At 41.9% G+C, this 15,550-nt stretch overlaps 1 protein-coding gene across 1 annotated transcript in view; it reads left to right on the top strand.

Annotated features, from left to right (window-relative positions):
* The window catches only part of LOC140368273 (5-hydroxytryptamine receptor 4), a 66,367-nt gene extending 56,343 nt beyond the window's left edge, over nt 1-10,024 (top strand). Inside the window, exon 7 of the mRNA XM_072455241.1 lies at nt 9,837-10,024. Coding sequence (XP_072311342.1) covers nt 9,837-9,930 — 94 coding nt within the window. The 3' untranslated portion in view covers nt 9,931-10,024. The remainder of the gene's footprint in view (nt 1-9,836) is intronic.
* Nucleotides 10,025-15,550: the final 5,526 nt, after the last annotated feature.

Here is a 15,550-nt window from a genome sequence, read left to right as displayed (position 1 = left end):
TCAAACTATTACTCATTCAAATTTTCTTTTTTCAATTTTAACTTACAGTAAAAGTTAAAATTGATCAAAGTGAAATGGAGTTGCCCAAAAATGTCAAAGTAAATCAGGAAAATGTCCATCTGTCCTAGTGTCTGGCAAAAAGAAGGACATTCACAAATATACTTTAAGTTGGAAGCTGTAGTGTCACTTGATAAGTTGAAGTAAATTGTACAAAGTGTGATGACTGAGAAATGTTTTCAGAATGTAATCTTTATTATGTTCTGTTCTGGATCGCGTCGTTGCCTTGGGCAGGTTTGTCTTGCAAAAGAGATTCTGAATCTCGGTTGAATAAATGTATAAATACATTGAAGAATTATAACAAATATTACATTTTTCAATGGGCCAGCAGCAGTCCTCGTGCCCTCATCTGCCAGACAAATCAAATGATGATCAAGCATTTGATATATTTAAAAAAAATATGAATACTGTAAAAATAGTTATAAAATGTAACCTTTCGTTCTAAATCAGAGTTAGTATAAGACCACATGGTAATATTAAAGAAGAATCTTTACTGGATTAAGTTCTGTACTTGTGTCCTTAAGCAGGATACTGAAGGCACATCGCCTTGTGTGGAGTGTGTGTGAATGATTGACAACAGTGTAGTGTAACATAAAAGCGCATTGCAAGTGTATTTTTGAGTGTGCATTTGCACAACTGCTGATATTGTGAGCACAAAAGATGTGAGGTTACAATCAACTAAGACATTCCAAGGCTGAGGTACAAAGTAGTATCTTGAATAGAGCCTTAAAAGCTGAACATGTTTATTCTGCAATAATAAATAATAAATAGCCCCTATAGGTCAAGGGAGGTCAGGGCTTTAAGAGGTTGTGTTCACATTCAACAATTAGTTTCCTTCAAAAACAACATTTCTCGGTCAAAATAACTCTCAATAGAAAAGAAAATGAAATAGCTTATAGTTTGTCGGGTTCATGTTTAGAGTGTTCTGTTTACCAGGTTTAGACTCTAACGAGCTTCTCACGCCATATGATTGTATTCAAATGTAAATATGGCATAAGTGAAGACGATGTGGTGTTTTTAGAACATATGATCCCTATTAGCAAACGCATTATGATTTCCCCATTGCACACGATTCTGTCTTGTTCTTCATGCTTTTCTTCTGTTCTATTAATATTTCTATGGACTGCAGCCACGGGCAATTAGCACATGATCGTATGTCCTGTAGTGAAAACATTAGAGCACATTTGTCCTGACACATACAGGAGTTCAGAGCAAGTTCACTCTGGCTCTGAGCCGTTTATCAGAATAAGAACAGGCATTTCTCCCATATTTGACTCTTCCCGTGGGAGGAGTGAGCAAAAGCAACACACGACATTCTGACTATTGCCCCAAAGCTGTACTACATGTTTATCTTCTCCCCAAGACATAATAAGCTTCAAAGATGAATTTGAATGGTACATATTATTTCAACAGTGTTTTCTTCTTTGTGATGTGGTCTGACGTTGATCAAATCCCACATTCATCCAGGATAGTTCTCAGTAACAACCGTTCCAAAGCTTTCACATGTTCTAATAGACTTGGAAGGTCAAGAGTCTTTCTCAGTTTTCACGTCTAATATTGAGATAAAGGTTTGTATAATTGGGTAATGCTTTAAAATAAGGTTCCTTAGTCCTTACGTTTTTGTTCATAGGACATTTAGCTGCATTTGTAGACGGCTTAGATTACTTTATAAATGTTAATAATCCATATACAAAGAAATGTGTGTGTTAATAAACCATGTAGAGTTAACAAACTGCTTATTAAACCATTTTCAATAACCAGTTATGTGGAAATGCTTGTAAATGCCTTATAAATAGAGAGGAGAGGTTTAATTGATTAGACAAATAATGACAGAATTACAACAAAATGACGTAGACATTTTTTTTTGATGACTAAATATGAAGAGTAAATATATAGTTCATCAGGATGTCAAAGTGGGTCGAATTGAGTTAATTATTATATTCACTGGCCTTTTGCGATCCAAACAATGAATCGATTCTTATTTGGATTAATCTCTAGAATAACTGATTTGGTAAATAATTGTTAGTTTCTCGAGAAAGAAGTCTACTCTCAGTGTCAGTGTAAATGCTGGAATGTCGCATATTTACGGGCAGAAAATCACATGTTGGTGCAGAAGGTCGTCGTGTGAAAGAACCAATGTGATTAAAATGTACTTTATATTCCTCCGTAGAGAAATCTGTCGGCCTGAATTTGATCCATATTTCAATGCTCATGGGGCGACCTGTCAGGAGCAGTGCATTTCAGCTCTTGAGTTAGGTTCATGGTCCGACACTATAAAACCACAGCATGTTCACGAGGACAGAGTCGCTGAGTTGTGTCTGCTCGAAACATGACTCTATAAAACCACTGTTCACAATTAGAGCTTCAACTAACGATTATGTTAGAAATCAATATTTGTCATATGCATTTGGACCCGGACTTAAGGTTTAGTTTGAGAATATTTATGATTAAAGGGTATTATTGGAAAAACACAAATACTGTATTTTCCGGACTATAAGTTGCACCTTTTTTCATAGTTTTGGCTGGGGTGCGACTTATACTCATATCTATACTTATATACTTATACTCCGGAGCACCTTATATGTGATATTATTTGTTATTTTCACACTTGCAACCGCATTTCATACTCTTATACATGTTTTTTTCTTCTCTATCATGCGCAGGCTGTTAGATAGGATTTGAAAACACCCCGTCCAAATAATTTGGTCCGGGGGCCGATTAGGCGAAAAAACGAGTAGCTTCAGCATTCTCCGGACCACGGCTCAGCAGCCAATCAGCGCCAAGCACACACATTTCGTCGACCAATCAGCACGCAGCATGCACATTTTCACTTGTAAACAGTAAACTGTAATCGCGGACTATTGTCAAATGCTTCCCGGCCCAATTCAATGATTATATTCCCTTTTTTTCCTAAGATTTATTAATAAAATGCCCGTCCACATTTCAAAATACCCCATCCAAAATACGGGAAGACGGGTCTCTATCTAAAAGCCTGATTATGCATTTTTTGGCTGGTGCGACTTATACTCTGGAATATACGGTTTAGTCTATTCTCTTTTGGTACACTTTATTATTTACATTTTATTTATGTATTTTATTTACATTTGTCCTCTGCATTTGACCCTCCCTCAATGCTCCTGGGGCGTCTCCTCGGGAGCAGCTCAGGGATCCATCTCCAGATCTAATACTATAGTAGGATTATTACCTTTTGTGCATGTTTTGGGTTGATGGAGGAAACCAGAGAGAGAACATGCAAACTCCACACAGAAAGGCCCGGGCAGGTCAGGTTCAGTATTAAGATAAGATAAGATAAGATAAGATAGCCTTTATTTGTCCACACAATGGGGAAATTTTGGTGTTGCAACGCAGGTAGATACAGAAGTAAAAGAACAAATAACTTATAGAAAGCTTTAAAAAAAAAAAACACTCTCATAAACAAAACTCTTAAATACAAAACCTCTCATATTCTTAATAAGGAATAGAGAGAAAAAATAAAATAACATAGGACAAAAATAATAACAATAGTGGCAAAAGTAAACACTCTTATTCACAGGTCTTTCTTTTTTAACAAAAATAGCTTCCTTGACTCCTCTTTCAAACCATCTTTTCTCCCTGCTTAAAACCTTCACCTCACCGTCTTCAAACGAGTGATTAGAGGCTTCAAGATGGAGATGCACGGCACTCTGAGGTCCTGAACTAGTATTTCTTCTGTGCTGATAGAGCCTCTTGTGTAGAGGCTGTTTCGTCTCACCTATGTAACGTTCTTTACAGCTTTCTTCACTGCATTGGATCGAATAAACTACATTGCTCTGTTTTTGAGTCGGCAACTTGTCCTTTGGGTGAACCAGTTTTTGTCTTAAATTGTTTCCTGGTTTAAAATAAACAGGGACTTCGTGTTGTCTAAAAAATCTCTGCAGTTTTTCCGACAGGCCAGACACATAAGGGATAGAAACACCCTTCCTTCTCTGTTCAGTTTCTACTTCAGGAAGGTTCCTCCCAATGGGCGGGTCTTACCACAGAACAGTATTAATATCGGAGTTCTCGATCTAAATTCTTTTATTGACAATGACCCTTGGATGAGAGTCGAAACGTCTATTTTTTTTCAAACTGAGTCCAGATGACTACAACTGAAGCTTTTTCTACTATGGAACACGCCTGGAAGAATGAGGGATTACACCGACATTATTGCGTATGAGTGTTGCTCATGAATATGACATTATTGCGTATGAGTATTGCACATAAATATGACATCATTGCGTATGAGTATTGCACATGAATATGACATCATTGCGTATGAGTGTTGCACATGAATATGACATTATTGCGTATGAGTGTTGCACATGAATATGACATTATTGCGTATGAGTATTGCACATAAATATGACATCATTGCGTATGAGTATTGCACATGAATATGACATCATTGCGTATGAGTATTGCACATAAATATGACATCATTGCGTATGAGTGTTGCACATGAATATGACATTATTGCGTATGAGTGTTGCACATGAATATGACATTATTGAGTATGAGTATTGCACATGAATATGACATTATTGCGTATGAGTGTTGCACATGAATATGACATTATTGCGCATGAGTATTGCACATGAATATGACATTATTGCGTATGAGTGTTGCACATGAATATGACATTATTGCGTATGAGTATTGCACATGAATATGACATTATTGCATATGAGTGTTGCACATGAATATTACATTATTGCACATGAATATGACATTATTGCACATGAATATGACAGTATTGCGTATGAGTGTTGCACATGAATATGACATTATTGCATGAGTGTTGCACATGAATATGACATTATTGCGTATGAGTGTTGCACATGAATATTACATTATTGCACATGAATATGACATTATTGCACATGAATATGACATTATTGCGTATGAGTGTTGCACATGAATATGACATTATTGCATGAGTGTTGCACATGAATATGACATTATTGCGTATGAGTGTTGCACATGAATATGACATTATTGCACATGAATATGACATTATTGCACATGAATATGACATTATTGCACATGAATATGACATTATTGCACATGAATATGACATTATTGTCCAAATCATGTTAATTAAAGGAGACATATTATGCAAAACTGACTGTTAAGAGCAGCTCTTTGTTGTGATGTCGCTCACAGTGACGTACCATAAAGGGGCCGGCAAAATGTAGACTTGTTTCTTTTAATAGTTTTGGATGAATATTGTCTTACTAGTTGATTCCAATTAATTGCGGCAGCCTTTTTTTTAAAATTATAAATAGTCCCTGCAGCTGTTCAAACACATCACTGGCCGTTATCCTTCTAAAAACATACATATAATACTCATGTGTACATTCATATCCTTCACACTGATAACAGCAGCGTGTTGACAACAGTTTCATGTTAACAATACAGTGACTTAACAGGAGATTCTTTTTAAATGATTGATTTTGATCATTCTCTGTTCTCCCTTTACCTTCCCTCAGGGTCAAACGCATAAATAATAGAATAACCATCTCGTTGCAGGAGAGACTGTTGTGCGAGCGCTCGGCTAAACTAAATCTGGCCAGAGCCTTGTGTTTCCTCCGCGACGCTAATGCCGTGAGATTATTCTTTCTTGTGGGAAAGCTCCATCTCTCCCTCGGCTCTAACCCCCGTTTTAAACCCGGGAATGTTCTGAAATAGCCTTTCGGAGCCGCGGTGGCACGTCGCCAAGCTGCAGCCGCCATCGCCGTCTCTCCAAGTTTGATACCCAGTCGGGACGGGCCTGGCGGGCCACATGCGCACGCACACGTATCGTCAGTCATCCCATACGAGCTGTCAAACGCCCGATTTAGCGATAACGTGGACGCTCGGGAGCACTGCCATATAAGTGCGTCCAGGAATTGTCCGTGAACTGAGAATTAATGAATATTTGAGGAGATAAGAAGTCCAAACAACCGTCTACGTTTTGGCCCGGAGCGGATTAGTCATACTTGTCGTAGATTTGTCTGTCTGTAGTTTTAGATCAAGAGATAAGATGTGGCTTTGACCGTTACCAGTGTCTATTTAAGGATAAGTGCGTGGAAATACAGTCAAAGCAAGCGGGGTCTTCCTTGAGGCTTCGAGACGTTTGTTCCAAAGAAAAGCAGTTGTTTCCCGGGAACGCTCAAGTGGACGAATGTTTAGAGAGAAATGATGCTGTTTGTGCTCATGGTTTGTGTGTGATGTACGGGCTCAGGATGTGCAGGAGGGACTCAAATGAATAATGTCTTTGGGGGTTTTAGCAGTTGAGTAGTAACAAATTCACTTTCACTCACTCAATGTTTAACTTTCACCTGGAAACAAGTTTGACCAAAAACAAAATATGTTAAATGTTTTTTTTTTCTTTTACTACACTTGCACTTGCATTCATTTAAATGGGATTTTGTGAATTGCATTTACTGTTTACTGTTTATATAAAATGTATTTTTCTCCCAGAGACATAAAGATCAGTCCGTAAAGTCGCACCAAACTGTGCAGAGGGATTTTCCAAAGCCTCATTTATTCAAATTTGAGGCGAAATTTGAATTTTTACACCAACTTTCAGTAAGGTCTAGTTTTCTCAAATACAGTGACTTACGGATCACTCCTGGATGAATGAGGGATTGTATCTTCTTCTTCTTGTATCTAATATGTCAACAAAATGAACTTTTTTACCATTATTATTAGTATTATTTTGTCTTACGCTAGCTGTTTTTATTTTATTTTATCTTTATTTTTCCCTCCATTCCTTATTAAGAAATGGGAGGTTTTGTCTGTAGGAGTTTTTGTTTATAAGAGTTCTTCTATTAAGAGTGTTTTTTAAACTTCCTATAAGTGATCTGTCTGTTTCCTCTGTATCTACCTGCGTAAGATAAGATATAAAGGAATATCTTATCCTACCTTATCTTATCTTTAATGAACTTTAAACGTGGCTCTGTTCCTTTTTCAGATTTATGTGTTTAAAATATGTGCAATTTTGGCCATTTTTACCCATAAAATGCTGTATTTATAGAAGACAACTTTATAGGAAAAACATGAATACATTTTCCTCTAACAGTTATTGAAATAAACACTAAACACTTTAATTTAAATTGATATCACAAAGTATAAGATTTTTTCCTCTCCACCTGCAATGTCTGGCCTCAAAAAGACGATGGTAAAGTGAGTTTTTCAATAGTCCCTCTTCTCTCTTCTGGTCTTGAGGCGTTCGACGGTGACGGACAGTGACACAGGGCCATGTTTGGACAGTCAACACGCTGCCTGAACAGAAAACACTTACAGGACACTTGTGTTTATTGTTCAATGCCAGCGTTTGACCCGGGACACACTGCTCGTCTGTGTGAGGCGCGAGGAGGAAGTGTCCCATCCAAGTGTTATTAGTAATCATGCTGACAATTGTCTTTTATAGTTGTTTTGACGTTGAAATAGTTGATATCGCTCCTTGAAATAAATAAAAACAACAATTTAAACGGAATGTACAGAAAGTCCTTGGAAACTATGTATTTATACAGTAATTAGGCTGATTAAACTCATGGTTCACTCACATCATTTACTCCATGCTTTCTCCTTTCAGATGTTGTTCCATAAATCCTTCTCATCTAAATCAAATATTTAGTCGACTCGTACAAATGTTGGGAGACTAAAACACCATCCACTGATTAATCGACTTAAACGACTAAAGATCAAGAGCTCTAGTTTGTTTTACGGTGAAAAATATGACCTTTATATTTTATTTGTTGTATATATTTGTTGCTATAGTTGATTAAGGTTGTCAAAAGTACAAATCTGATACTAATCGATACTAAAACTAGCATCAAAACTGAAAAGTATTGACCCAAAAAAAATCATACAACACGACAAAATGTGACAGTTTTAGAATGATTTTGAGCTTAGTGAAAACTACTAGAAAGTACTATTACTTTGTGTTGAGAATTTCAATCTACTGTGTGAAACCTTGAATTAAAAACAGAGTATTTTTAATGATTGTAGAGGTATCGAAATTGGTATCGAGAGTCGAGCATATTCCTTAGTATCTAGTGTGAAATTATAGTATCGTAACACTATAGTTGATATGATCCTTTTTTTAAATTATCTGGGCAGTTTTAACTTTATTCAATTCAGTGTATTTTTGCAGTTAGTTGCCTGGAAGGGAAAATCGCAATAAGTGCCAACATATTCCAACTCTGAACACCCAAAAAGCTTTCATTTCTTTCTAAGAAAAAAACAATATTGCATTTTCTAATCTTTAATTCTAATTTTAAATCTCCTGTAGCATCAACGAAGAAGTAGGACTGTATCTAAATGGATAATTTTGCTTTCTCATTTACTTAAAAGAACTTTAAAATACTCAAACCTAATCCCAGGATGCCATTATCAGTCATATAAGAAGTCTATGACCATCTGAAATAATCCGTTCTGAACATAAGTGGTACTCATCTTGTTCTGAGTTTTATCAAATGAGAATGAGGAAATAATCTTAAAAATGCAACAACAACAAAAGTTCTGAAATGGACTGAATTGTTGAATTAGTTTAATAATTATTATAATGTTGATCTATTCTTCATCTATTACAAAGTTGTTGATGTTAAAAGAATGAAGAAATCCGAACCAATCAGAAAGCAAACTGAGCCTGATCCAGGACCTTTAGCTCTGTTATTGTAACTGTGGTAACTATGGTAACTATGGTAACTGCTTCAAACTAATGTAGAAGAGAGGAGAGTATAAAGTAACAATACACAATTTAAAACATAAAGCGGTAAAAGCTTTATATTAGATAAAACGGTCCTCATGTAAGTCGTTTTAATCATGTGTTTGTACTGTTTCTGCTTTCTGATTGACACATGTGGCAAACACTACATGTCAATACAACCAATGAATTATTATTATGATTTATTATAGTATTTGTTCTGTTTCCTGCTTTTAAATTGACAGCGTTTCAACATTTATTATGAAACTAGCGCATTCAGGTTAAAGTCCTGTGTGTCTTTAATGGTAAATATGATACATTTATGCGCCGTTTTCATAATCACATGACGGCGGCGATTCATTTTCCTTTGCCGTTTCCCTCTCATCTGTGAATATATTAATTACGGGCGTGTAATGGAAAGGTGGAGAGTAGAATAAGACACAATAATATGAGATTGGATTGTCTGAGAATGGTGTTATTATCTTTAACTACGAATATGAACCTTTTGGCACTTTTTGTCAATAGCACTGTTTGTACTTTTGGAAGTTGGTTCACATTAAACCTGATTTTTCTGACTTGGCCTTTGTATCCAGGACAGCACGCGTTAAACTCATTCGCTTTAAACCAGGCATGTCCAAACTACGGCCCGGGGGCCAAATGCGGCCCGCAGACCAATTTTTGTTAGCCCTCTGGCTTCCTGCTAAATTGGTCCAAACAACAAAAAGTAGTACTTTTACTGTAAAATTGGAAGAATTCAAGCATTTCTTATCTGATAACAACCTATTATTAATGTCCCGAGTATTATTAAAGGTGTGGACGCTCATCGAACAATAACAAATGCAAAATCTTTAAGTATTCACTTTCAAATTCAACATTGTCGGGTTGTTTGTGGCCCTCTGCTCCATATAAGTTTCAAAATGTGGCCCTCGGTGACACCCCTGCTTTAAACGTTGGATCGTGAAGTGACTGGCTCTCACTGCAAAAACATGTGTGAAGTGTTCTGTAACGTTTTGTAAAGTTTTATTGTTTAACCTAGTCTCACTTTCTTTCTTTCTTTCTTTCTTCTCAGGCTGTCCTTCTTACCAAACCGGAGCTACAGCGACAATGGCCAAATGATACTGGCCAATGAACAAGAATCGCAGGACTCTTTAGGAGCGCTATGAGGACCACCCGACGCACTACTGTGTACTTGTACTTCTACTGCTACAACTGTGCACTTGTGGATCGGGCAAGATTCGCACCGGACCCCGAGGAGCCCCTGACACAGCGCGTCCTCCTTTTGTATGTGTGACTGGACGCTGTCGCAGGCGGTCCGTTCAGTTTTTACGACACATTCTGAGACTTTTTGTGAGACGTTGTTGGACAAAACGAGACAGAATTGGTGTTTTCCGGTCCAGTTGCTTCGTTGAGTGCTGTTGTTTCAAAGTGACACACAGATTTTCACATATTACACGCGTTCATTTGTGTCCCGCCTCAAGCTTTATCTACTTCACACTTTCCATCAGCAGGAGCAGTCATCCACCGCGTCCAGGGGATTTGCACCGTGGGATTTTACTGCTGCTCAGTTTGTTGGGATTGTGTTTAACTATTGGTGAAACTAAAACACTACAGAAGATATACACTTATTTATCTGTGACTCTATGGCTCCATTCTCCTATTCACAGATGCAGAAATGTGCCCTTTCCATCAAAATTATGATTATTTTCTTATGGAATTTATCTACTTTTAAGAGCTTTTAAGTGCGTTACAGCGGTTGCATTTGACACTTGATTCTCACCTTCCCCCTTTCTCCGCCCACATACAGGGCTCCAACATTTCACAGACATTTTTTTCTATACATAAGAAAATAAATTAAAATCTCTGCGGTGTTGAAGGTAATGGAGCCATTTTTAGGTTGTCTTAGATCAATATTGCAGTTTACAATTGTTTTAATGTAAAGTAATGATCTATGTGTGTTATAGTTTAATGATAAACACCCACAAAAACAATCATTTATCTTCTTTGAGTTATACATTTTGGACCAATTTCCAACATTGTGTCATGTGTGAGGATCAGTTCTGCCACGTCATAAACACATGAGGTAAATAGTGTATTCTGTTTATTACTGCCGGTTTATGCTCTACATTTGTGCAGCTTTTAACTCTGTTGCTTTTCTTTACAGCCTTCGTGGGTTGTTTTATGGCACTTTACTCAAGAGTGTTAAAGTGCATTTTTGTTATTATTTATTGACTGTATTCTTCTGTCTTTGTTCAAATGAATATTGATAGATCGAATGATTAAAAGTGCTTGAGAAAGTCTATTGAAAAGGCATCATTTATTTATCATCACCATGAGAAGAATGTGATCTGAGGGACTTTTTACACTCTTTATGTGACAGAGATCGGAAATAAAACAAAACAGATAATAATCAGGATTGTTTTACCCAACAACAGAATGCAATACTTTAATAATATAATAGGCCTGGTATAATTTGCCAAGAGTTAAACACATTTTTGACTAAAGAATATAGTTCATAGTCTACTTGGTACAGAATTAGCCATAAGATATATTTATTTGACAGATGAGATGTTACATGTCCCTCAGAGCCAGTGTCGTTACACTCTGTAGCCACAAGGGGGCACCAAATATTTGGACCAATTTGGTCACAGATGTGTTTTGTTCATGGTCCCGTCACACAAATGAAGGTTCCGTTACATTCATAATTTGCATGTGATGAGCCCGATCCACAGCAGATGCGAGTCACATCATGTGACCCCAGGTGGAGGTGGTCACGGTCTGACCAACCAGTCCCAACACCTTTTGACAGACTACTTTAAAAAACCTTCTGCATTTGAACAGAGTGTAGGAAGGACTGATGAGTTTGAAAGACTGGACAGATTGTTTTTATTATTATTATTATATTATTATTATTATTATTATTATTATTATTATTATTATTATGTATGAATTTTAATTGATTGTCTTCATTACATTGTCTCAGATAACAATATTGTACGAAGAACATAATTACCAAAATTACACAACAGGAGTTGGTCTTAATCTAATGTTTTAATAGAACAGCACCAGAACTGAAACAGCATGTTTTATGTAGTAAATAAACATGCTTATGTGTTCCACATATTAAGGCCAAACCACAAAGCTTCTCCATGCTGAATAAGCTAAGGCCAAATTACTTTTATGGTTACATAAAATAATGAGGCAAGAAAAGGTCTGATCAGTGGTGGGAAATGTAAGTCAGAGCAAACTACCTGCTGCTTTAAGAGAATCATTCAAGAGCTTGTCACTGCACTATGTGCTAATACGGGCTGTGTCCGCTAGAGGGAGCCACTACTCCGCCATCATGTCCTCAGTGAAAGTGCAGAGCTCCTAAGTACTTATTGTTTACTGAAGATCAGAAAAGTGCTGAGGAGAAGAAATGTGGTGGTTTGAGGTTAATCATGTGTTCTGCCTCAGACTCCTACTCAATCTGCAGAGGGTCGAGGAGCGACATTGAGACGATACAAGGTGCATATCTGTGTCAATTAGTGGTGAATGAAGTTTAAAGTGGCACAACACGCGGTGCGGCCGGACTCTGTGGCCAAACTAATGTGTGCAAACGTAACGCGTTTAACAGGAGACAAACCGTGTCAATGTCTGTCCTGGGACAGTGTGCTGTCCCCCGCAGACACACGGGGCCCTGCGCGGGCCCTGCGGCCTCTAACAGAGCTCAGACTGGAGGAGGTGTCACCTCTCATCCTCTGCGCAACCCTGTCCACCACACGGCTCTGTCACGTGACAATCAGCGTGACCTCCGTGGTCTTCTTGAGGAGGACGTGGAGGAGGTCATGGAGAAGGTCATGGAGGAGGTCATGGAGGAGGTCATGGAGGAGGTCATAGAGGAGGTCATGGAGGAGGACATGGAGAAGGTCATGGAGGAGGTCATGGAGGAGGTCATGGAGGAGGACATGGAGAAGGTCATGGAGGAGGTCATGGAGGAGGACGTGGAGGAGGACGTGGAGGAGGTCGTGGAGGAGGTCGTTGAGGAGGTCGTGGAGGAGGTCATGGAGGAGGACATGGAGGAGGACGTGGAGGAGGACGTGGAAGAGGTCATGGAGGAGGTCGTGGAGGAGGACATGGAGGAGGTCGTTGAGGAGGTCGTGGAGGAGGTCGTGGAGGAGGACGTGGAGGAGGTCGTGGAGGAGGTCGTGGAGGAGGACATGGAGGAGGTCATGGAGGAGGACGTGGAGGAGGACGTGGAGGAGGTCGTGGAGGAGGTCGTGGAGGAGGACATGGAGGAGGTCGTTGAGGAGGTCATGGAGGAGGTCATGGAGGAGGACATGGAGGAGGTCATGGAGGAGGACGTGGAGGAGGTCGTGGAGGAGGACATGGAGGTCATGGAGGAGGTCATGGAGGAGGTCATGGAGGAGGACGTGGAGGAGGTCATGGAGGAGGACATGGAGAAGGTCATGGAGGAGGTCATGGAGGAGGACATGGAGGAGTTCATGGAGGAGGTCATAGAGGAGGTTATGGAGGAGGACATGGAGAAGGTCATGGAGGAGGTCATGGAGGAGGACATGGAGGAGGTCGTGGAGGAGGACATGGAGGAGGTCATGGAGGAGGACATGGAGAAGGTCATGGAGGAGGTCATGGAGGAGGACATGGAGGAGGTCATGGAGGAGGTCATAGAGGAGGTCAAGGAGGAGGACATGGAGAAGGTCATGGAGGAGGTCATGGAGGAGGTCATGGAGGAGGACATGGAGGAGGTCGTGGAGGAGGTCGTGGAGGAGGTCGTGGAGGAGGTCGTGGAGGAGGACGTGGAGGAGGACGTGGAGGAGGTCGTGGAGGAGGTCGTGGAGGAGGACATGGAGGAGGACGTGGAGGAGGACGTGGAGGAGGACGTGGAGGAGGTCGTTGAGGATGTCATGGAGGAGGTCGTGGAGGAGGTCATGGAGGAGGTCATGGAGGAGGACGTGGAGGAGGACGTGGAGGAGGACGTGGAGGAGGTCGTGGAGGAGGACATGGAGGAGGTCGTTGAGGAGGTCATGGAGGAGGTCGTGGAGGAGGACATGGAGGAGGTCATGGAGGAGGACGTGGAGGAGGTCGTGGAGGAGGACATGGAGGAGGTCGTTGAGGAGGTCATGGAGGAGGTCATGGAGGAGGACATGGAGGAGGTCATGGAGGAGGACATGGAGGAGGTCGTGGAGGAGGACATGGAGGAGGTCATGGAGGAGGTTGTGGAGGAGGACATGGAGGAGGTCGTGGAGGTCATGGAGGAGGTCGTGGAGGAGGACATGGAGGAGGTCATGGAGGAGGTCGTGGAGGAGGTTGTGGAGGAGGTCGTGGAGGAGGTCGTGGAGGAGGACGTGGAGGAGGACATGGAGGAGGTCGTGGAGGAGGACGTGGAGGAGGTCGTGGAGGAGGTCGTGGAGGAGGACATGGAGGAGGACATGGAGGAGGACGTGGAGGAGGTCGTGGAGGAGGTCGTGGAGGACATGGAGGACATGGAGGAGGTCGTTGAGGAGGTCATGGAGGAGGTCATGGAGGAGGACATGGAGGAGGACATGGAGGAGGTCGTGGAGGAGGACATGGAGGTCATGGAGGAGGTTGTGGAGGAGGTTGTGGAGGAGGACATGGAGGAGGTCGTGGAGGAGGTCGTGGAGGAGGTCATGGAGGAGGTCGTGGAGGAGGACATGGAGGAGGACATGGAGGAGGTCATTGAGGAGGTCGTGGAGGAGGTCGTGGAGGAGGACGTGGAGGAGGTCGTGGAGGAGGTTGTGGAGGAGGACATGGAGGAGGTCGTGGAGGAGGACATGGAGGAGGTCGTGGAGGTCATGGAGGAGGTCGTGGAGGAGGTCGTGGAGGAGGTCATGGAGGAGGTCGTGGAGGAGGTCGTGGAGGAGGACATGGAGGAGGACATGGAGGAGGTCGTTGAGGAGGTCGTGGAGGAGGACATGGAGGAGGACATGGAGGAGGTCGTGGAGGAGGACGTGGAGGAGGTCGTGGAGGAGGTCGTGGAGGAGGACATGGAGGAGGACATGGAGGAGGACATGGAGGAGGTCGTGGAGGAGGACATGGAGGAGGTCGTTGAGGAGGTCATGGAGGAGGTCATGGAGGAGGACATGGAGGAGGTCGTGGAGGAGGACATGGAGGAGGTCGTGGAGGAGGACATGGAGGAGGTTGTGGAGGAGGACATGGAGGAGGTCGTGGAGGTCATGGAGGAGGTCGTGGAGGAGGACATGGAGGAGGTCATGGAGGAGGTCGTGGAGGAGGTTGTGGAGGTCATGGAGGTGGTCATGGAGGAGGTCGTGGAGGAGGTCGTGGAGGAGGTCATGGAGGAGGTCGTGGAGGTCATGGAGGAGGTCGTGGAGGAGGTCGTGGAGGAGGATGTGGAGGAGGACATGGAGGAGGTCGTGGAGGTCATGGAGGAGGTCGTGGAGGAGGTCGTGGAGGAGGTCGTGGAGGAGGTCGTGGAGGAGGACGTGGAGGAGGACATGGAGGAGGTCGTTGAGGAGGTCGTGGAGGAGGTCGTGGAGGAGGACGTGGAGGAGGTCGTGGAGGAGGACATGGAGGAGGACATGGAGGAGGACGTGGAGGAGGTCATGGAGGAGGTCGTGGAGGAGGACATGGAGGAGGTCGTTGAGGAGGTCATGGAGGAGGTCATGGAGGAGGACATGGAGGAGGTCATGGAGGAGGACATGGAGGAGGTCGTGGAGGAGGACATGGAGGAGGTCATGGAGGAGGTTGTGGAGGAGGACATGGAGGAGGTCGTGGAGGTCATGGAGGAGGTCGTGGAGGAGGTCGTGG

The sequence above is a fragment of the Eucyclogobius newberryi genome, unplaced genomic scaffold (genome assembly GCF_026437365.1).
Source record: "Eucyclogobius newberryi isolate DKJ021-1_F unplaced genomic scaffold, fEucNew1.0.hap1 SCAF_2, whole genome shotgun sequence".
Lineage (NCBI taxonomy): Eukaryota > Metazoa > Chordata > Actinopteri > Gobiiformes > Gobiidae > Eucyclogobius > Eucyclogobius newberryi.
The sequence above is the reverse complement of the archived record's forward strand: the minus strand, read 5'-3'. Positions and strand labels throughout refer to the sequence as shown.